The 7,852-nt window shown below is 51.2% G+C and overlaps 1 protein-coding gene across 1 annotated transcript in view; it reads left to right on the top strand.

Annotated features, from left to right (window-relative positions):
- The window catches only part of LOC149469711 (endogenous murine leukemia virus Env polyprotein from Emv-2 locus-like), a 40,824-nt gene extending 36,688 nt beyond the window's left edge, over window positions 1–4,136 (top strand). The window contains exon 2 of the mRNA XM_089668762.1: window positions 1,384–4,136. Coding sequence (XP_089524888.1) covers window positions 1,547–2,971 — 1,425 coding nt within the window. The 5' untranslated portion in view covers window positions 1,384–1,546 and the 3' untranslated portion in view covers window positions 2,972–4,136. The remainder of the gene's footprint in view (window positions 1–1,383) is intronic.
- The last annotated feature ends 3,716 nt before the right edge of the window (window positions 4,137–7,852 follow it).

Genomic DNA, 7,852 nt, shown 5'->3' on the forward strand with positions numbered 1-7,852 from the left:
CGGGTCAGATTGTGCACAGATCCTACGGGCAAAGGTGGGCATGGAAGTGGCCAGTACAGTGATTGCAGGGTGCTCTATAACCACGCATGAGGAGATGACTTCAGGGGGCAAAGAGTTCTGTACACAGCTAAAGGCAAAGCTTCCAGAAATGTATGGTGCTACCTCTACTACGGACATGATGAAGCTCACCCAGGGTCCTAATGAGGAAAGCGCCTGCTTCTGGCGCCGTCTCAAGCAGACGGCACTGGATGCAGATCTGGAAGTTGGACCTGATGCTCCAACTGAAGGGGTAAAGGTGACCGCGACGCACATTCTGTTGCGGGCCAAATTTTTGGAAGGCATCAATATTAAAATTCGGGAAAGGCTGGTTCTGGCCCGACCCGAATATAATGAGATGTCTATCCCTGCTATCCTTTCCACTCTTGCGGCAATAGAGAGGGAAATGGATAGAAGAAAACAAGACAAGGCCAAAGTTCTTATGTCCCAGACCCCACACGAAAAACCAAGGGATCTGGGTCACAGGAAGGATAGGCCCCCACCCAGGTGCTTCCAGTGCCACCAAACGGGGCACATGAGGAGGAGCTGTCCCCAATTACCTAAAGGTCGGTGGCAGTTCATTCCTGATGAGTCCCCCGCCCCTATGACCACCATGGTAAGTAACTCCTATGAATCCTCATAGGAAGTTGGCAAATCGGTGTCGGCCCAGATCCATCTTTTTCTCGAGGAATTAAAATATCCCCTCCCTTGCCTCATCGACACCAGTGCAGCAAGAACGGTCCTGCGAAAACAGGACATCCAAGGCAAGGTACCCCTCTCAGGGGAAAACCCTCCTAACCCCTACTAACCTCACTATCAAACGATGCACTATTCTTAACCCAGCTTCTCTTCTTCCTGTGTCGGAAGATGAGAAGGGGGGGGAGGACAGCAATGACAGTGCTGAATTTTGCAACACGACTAACAATACTAACACCTCTTCTGCTAACATGTCTTCTTTGTCCACTACTAATCTCTCTTCCAAAGGACACGACTGCATCTCTTTGGTGGAACTGGAGTCAGCGGCGACACACCCCATATCACCCCGAGAGTAGCGGTAAGGTTGAACGTCTTCCGATACCCAAAAACCTTGGCCTGAGTGTCTCCCCATTGCCCCCTATTCCATCCGGAATGCCCCTCGGCAACCACATGGGCTGTCACCCTACGAGGTGTTGTTTGGGGGACCTCCCAAAACAGGGTTGTACTTTCCTCAACAGTTGTCGTCTTTGCATTCACAGCTTACAGGTTATGTGCAATCTCTGCAACGGGAGCTGCAGAAGATACACCATCGGGTTCGCGAATCGCTCCCCGATCCAAATACAATAACAGGTGTTCTTTCTATTGAGCCAGGTGATTGGGTCGTCCTAAAGAAACATCAAAGAACCGGACTCGAGCCACGGTTCACCGGACCATACCAAGTCCAGCTGACGACACCTACCTCACTCAAACTCGAGGGACGAGACAACTGGGTGCACGCAAGCCACTGCAAGAAGCTTCTCAGCTACACCAGAGAATGAGGGGTGTCATTTTCCTTTTTCTTTTTGTTTGTATGTCATACATGTGTGTGAACGGAGGAAAAGACGGCAGATACCCCAACCTTTTATTTAAAATGCACCTGCGTTTAGCCAGAACCGCCAACAAAACCAACTGTTGGGTATGCTCTAAGCCCCCACCCAGTCATCACATGTCCGCAATGGCCGCTGTTCATGCCCTATATGACATCCGCGTCGGCATGAAAAAGCAAGGGACCCCTGGTCAGCCCCCACGTAGACATTTGTCGGTAGAACTTAATGACACATTTTTAGCAGGTAACATCAGTTTCAGCACCAATATTAGCTCTAGCTCCTGTAGGGCCCTCACCAGTCCATTATGGGTAACTGGGCAGCTAGGCAGCCCTCAGGTGTGCTTTAACATCAGCTTTGGCACAGGTAACAAGTTTGTTGGGATTACCACCTGCGAGGGAGGTATAACTGTCAATCTGACTAACCAGACTTCCTTTCTGAGTAACCACACTGACCGACCAGACCACGTGTGTTGGAAGGACGGATGTGATGTGCAGACTGAGGGAGCAATCCCCCAGTCTGTGCAACTGTTGCTCAGTACCAGAGGCCGAACGAGGAACTCCTCCTGCTCTGCTCTGACAGGTCCATACTATTTTCTGTGTGGTTCGGCAGCCTATAGAACATTTCCCCAGAACGCGAAAGGTTCGTGTGCCCTCATAAAGCTAGTCCCCGCATCCTATGTAGTGATGGACCATGAAGAGTTGATGGTCCACAAGAAGGTAAGGATGGCAGGGAGAGTTCGCAGGGAGCTGTTCTCTGAGGGCGACCAGGCATGGGCTTGGTTCCCCTCATGGACAGGATGGGGAATAGAACTTATGAAGCGCCTGAACAATTTTTCTGTCATCGTGGATAGTATGTTTAACGAGACCGTAGAGGCTGTCAGAGAAATTGCCCAAGAACAACGGCAGATGGGAATTTTAGTGCTTCAGGAGAAGATGGCCCTCGATTATCTTTTAGCCGCCAAAGGGGGGTTCTGTGAGTTCATCGGAGAGGATTGTTGTACTTGGATAGAAGACACCGATGACAAGGTCCAGGCCCATATGGACAAAGTTAGTGAACTACAGGGAAAAGCTAGAGCTATAGCTAGTGAGGGTTGGAATCCGTTCAAGGGTTTGGGAGGATTGGGAGATTTCCTGTTCTCCATCGGATCTTGGTTGAAGGAAGTGGGAGTGTATATCCTGATGCTTCTCTTTTTCATCTGCCTTTTATATGCCGCGGTGAGATGTTCCTGTTGCCTCATCGACCGTGTAAGCCAAGCTCGGGCAGACGACCACATCTCCATGCCCGCTCCGGGGATCCCACTCCAACCACTGATCGGGGGAAGACCTCACCAACCAACCACCTTCTCTACAGATTACGTCCTGGCTTCCCTCTAATTTATCTCTCTGAAGACCACATTCTCCAAGACCTTCAAGCAAGCTTCAAGCCTCATCATTGTTTGTGTCTGCGATTTGGAAAACTGTCTGGGTCGAGACCAGCCTTGTGTGGCCCCGTCTGCAGGGGCAATTTGAGAATCTATTGCTGGATCTCCCCAGACCACCGTGGGATCACAAGCTTTATTCATACCACAAGTCTGTTTGTGGTTTTTGCAAGAGCCTTCCTGTAGTGAAGGTTCCAACGCTCTTGAGGATCATCGCTTCAATCAAGCCTGTTTGCGTCGAGTCTGCGTCGGGTCTTGTTGTTTCAGGTACCCCGTGGAGCTTTATTCTCAGGGACAACTACAGGAACTCTTTGAAGTTTGAGACTACACCCATCAAGCTGAAGAAGATCAAGAAGGGACACGAGGAGAATATGATAAAACAGGAGGGAATGTCATGGAAATTTTGTATTGTTGGTCGAACTTTAAATGTGTCATATATTCGTGTTATTCATATGTCTCTCGTGTGGCTTAATTAAAGCTCTGAAGGCTGCAATTGGGCCATGCGCATGTACAATGTATGTATTACAGTACTCAGCTTGGTAATGGATGAGATGGCAGATCTGCGCTTATAGACCGGCGTGTATACCACCACGGCATTCCATGCGAATGCTGCTGTCAGTAGACCGTGGGCCTGTATCCACATATCAGCAGCATGGTACCGCGTGGGCTTCATAACGCAAGGCGCAAGCGGTGTGAACTCCACGTGTAGGCTTATGCATATCTTACAACCCATTACCAACTTGAAACTGTATCTTGGATGGATGTGTTTTAATAAAGATCGTATCGGGCCCATCCAGGTACAGACTGATATTTTTAGGGAGTGCTTGTGCAGAGAATTTTACATACCAATAGAAGCTAGTAGGACAGGAAATATGACCTCAGATGGCTCATAGGGGGGAAGGGGAGGAAGTCTGCTGACCTCAGAAGACTCATGGGGGAGGACCAGTGATAGATAATAGCAAAGGCTATGCTCCAATTGGAATGTATATCCTCTGTATAGGCAATCCCCATTGTATTGTTCGGTGGGAGGGTTTGACTTTATTCATGTGGGGGGCATGTGTGTATTTTTAATAAAAACAGAGAGCTGAGCCTAAAGCCGGCCCTTATGTGGATTGCAACCAGCCTTAGAGTGTCGTGTGATCATTCCAGGGTAACGGAGCTCCAATCACCCACAAATTCAACAGAACCAAAGTATTTGGATGGGCAGGAATCGTGTAGTTTGGCTGCAGTCGTGGTAAGCAAGATTCGCACAGCTTTATGGGGGATTTCTGCGCATCCAACTGCGAGTACTCACGGTAAGGAGAAATTCGTTAAAGCGAATTTCCAAGACAGGCTCCGCCTCCGGAGCTGAAACAGCCCTCCTCTCTGCCTCCAACTCAGCCTCCTGAGCGTCAATCCGATCCAACTCCGCCTCAAGCGCACCTTCTGGCAGGTTGCGGAGAGCCTAAGGACACTGGTTGTACGAGTGGCCAAGGGTGCCACACAGGTTACACCTTATCTCATTACAGTCCCTGGCCAAGTGCCCAATCTCTTGGCACACTGAGCAACGCACTACCGGGCACGTGGCCGCAAAATGCCCCTTGCTACCGCAGCAGTGTCACACCCGTGGCTGGCCTGCATAAAAAACAACTAGCCTATCCCTTCCAAGAAAGGCAAAGGAAGGGATGTGCTGCAACACGTTCCCTTCAACTCGCAGCCGCACCATAGCCATCCACCCACCCGTCCAGATCTTTCTCTCATCAAGGATCTTGTGCAGGGGCCCCATAACGTCCCCATACCTCACCAACCACACCACGATGTCCGACGCCGGCACTGATTCGTTGCGGGCCAGGATGGTAACTTTTTTTATAACATTCTGCCTGGAAACGAGTTTTGTGGCAAGACCAGCCCACCTCGGGCTCTGAGCATACCCCCCCTCATACTTTTGCCAGAATAAGTCTAGCAACTCCGGCCGCATGAATGAAACATCGTACTCCCCTGTTCCAACAGGGGCTATGAAAGCATAAATATCTACCGCTCTAAAGTCCATCTCCAGCACCCTGTCTATTACCCCCCTATGGCTTAATGGGGGGCCCTCCCCGGTCCATTTGAGCTGGACCACGTTCCTACGTGCTGCCGAGGTGGGCAGGTTCCCCGCATGAGCCTGGAACGACCTATCTCGTTCCTGGCCACCACTCACCTCAGCCGAATAACTCACAGGCTGTACTGCCGGAATACCTGCCACCGGGGCCCCAGAAACAGAAGGCTCAGGGATGGGGGGAGCCACGACAGGGAGTACAGGGCCCACCTGGGCCGACTCAGACATACCAGAACCCAAAGGGCACGGAAGCTGGGAGCCCATCCCGACAGGGGGGACACTCTTGGTAACTTGACCTGGGGAGACTATAACCCCAACCGGGGAACCCAGAGGAACTGACACCACACCCGGAGCACCACTGCCTTTCCGGGACATGGGACCCAGTGGGGCCAGGACTAAAGGGGTCGGGGAAACAGCAGCACCCACCCCCATACCCTCAGGGGGACCCTGCACCTCAGATAAGCCCACCGATACTTTACCGGATGTACCAGAGTCCTCAGGCACATTACCCGGTTGAGCAGACTCCTTAACCACGTCCACAGGTAGCGGTTCCCCCGCCTTGATCAGCAGCCCACTCTCCACTGAGCTGGGGATGCGATGGAGCTTCACATAGGCTGCCCGCTCTTTGGTAAACACTTTCGCCGGCTTCCGTGGCATGACGTCATCTCCATCATCCCCTGACTCTTCCGACGAGGACCGGAAGTGACGTGCCTGTAGACCCACCTCCACTTCCTCTGAGAAACTGAGAGCTCCAGCCGGTTCTGCTGACTCTGCCTCCTCCACCAAGGTTCCCCAATCGGCAGAGCGCTGCCCGAGTGGGAGGGACTCCGAAATCCCCGCGTCCTCGGCATCCTCCATATCAATATCCGCCATCTTTGGAGAAGGTGCAGTAGGCTCTGCCTGCCCCTGCCTCAGCTCCTCACCGCTCACCACCTCGGAATCCTCCATGGAGGAGACCTCTTGCACCGGACCTCTCACCACCGCCTGACTCTTAATCCTTGCCGCTTTGAAGCGGGCCTCATTCAAAAACTTTTCACGGAGCATACCGCTTCTCTTCTTTAGTGCCGCCACATACTTGCCCTGAAGGGCTACACATTTCTCCAGGGCCTCCAATTCTGGCTTTAAGGCCTGCCGTTTCGAGCTCCAGACCCGCTGGTAGGTCTGGCGGAGCTTCTTGAGCTCCAAGCTCAATTTCCCAAGCTTCACCTCCTCCTTTTCGAAGGTCCTGACTTGGGCTGCCACCCGGTCCCTGTAAGCTCTGTAGTCCTCCCCCTTCTTTGGGGCCGTTCCCAGTTCCTCGATAGGTGGAAATTCAAGGCCGGTACTAGGCTCCTCCAGGGGCCTCCCACTGCTGGACTCAGGCCCAGGATCTGCCATCCTCCCTGGGCCTGAGCAGGGCACTTTAGCCCCAGGCTTCTCGGGCCTACCTGGGGCTTGGCAGAGCACAGTCCAACACAGCCTCTCCTCACGGTGTCAGGAATGGAGATATTTTATTATGTGTTTGAGTCATACATATCCATCATACTTTTCTTATAAAAGTAAAAAACATAAATAAATAAATAAATACAAACATGAAACTCATGCACAAACAAAAGTCCAGAAACTCCTGAAAAGGAAAAACTTTTAAAAAAAAAACGCCCTTTAGGCTCACTATATAGTAGTCCCAGGCCTGTATTGGCCTATTACTTAAGTCCAAAAAGCCTTAATGACCATAGAAAGTTTATCCCTAAAAGGAGAAAAAAATCCATATATACATAGGCCTTTATAGCCAAAAACATGCCCATATCCAAGAACATATATAGCACAGGATATTCCCATGCAGTAGGCCTATTTGGCCAAAGAAAGGACACATGCAATTTCCAATCTCCCGCAATACTCTGCCTTTATGGCCTAAACTCACCATAGAAAGAGAATTTAACAACATTACAAACTTACCAGAAGGAAGGCCAAGAAACATAGACCTTCAGTGTCGCAACCTTTCATAAAATGGAATATTTCTTGACAAAATCTAGGGGGGTGAAAAAGGAGGAAAATAGGGACAGATGCCACCACCCGAGATCAGCAGACAGCAGCTACAGGCCTGATGTTCCTCCACGCCTCCATCCAGACCTTCCACCGCCACCTGCCTTTCTCAAGGCCCCGAACTTTCCCAACCTCATCAAGGATGTCACGCACCACCACCTGAACGGGGAGGACTTTTTTCTGAATAGAGACCTGACACCGTGCTTTCCATGTGTAATACCGGACCACTACACTAACTAAGAACAGGGTGTCCAAATCAAAATCCCGGCGGCTTTCAAATGCTCCATACATCCACTCTGCATAAGACATGCAATGGAGGAAAGAGACACCCAGAGCCCCACCCACCTCTCTGTACACTTCTACGTTAAAGGGGCACTGAAGCAGGAAGTGGTCCATAGTTTCCACTTCACCCTGACACTCCGACCTCAGACAACGGTCATCCAGAGGACGGCACTTCAAGTTGCCCCTCACGTAAAGTGTGCCATGAAAGGCGAGCCAGGCCAGGTCCCTAAACTTCAAGGGAATCCGTTCCAGATTTAACAAACGTAAACCCTCCCTCATGATATGGCCTGGGCAATCCTTCAAAGCCAACGGCGCATGGAAAGCGGTCGCCACAATCCCCTCACCTAGGAGTCTCCTAGGGAGGGATCTGACTTCCTCCGCTGTCACATGCCACCGCCGGAGTAACTTCAGGCACAGGGCCACATAAGCCGGGAGCTTACTGTGCTTGACCCGCAG

Source organism: Staurois parvus, unplaced genomic scaffold, assembly GCF_062004578.1.
Source record: "Staurois parvus isolate SC_StPar_1 unplaced genomic scaffold, SC_StPar_1.0 ptg000062l, whole genome shotgun sequence".
In the NCBI taxonomy this organism is placed as follows: Eukaryota; Metazoa; Chordata; class Amphibia; order Anura; family Ranidae; genus Staurois; species Staurois parvus.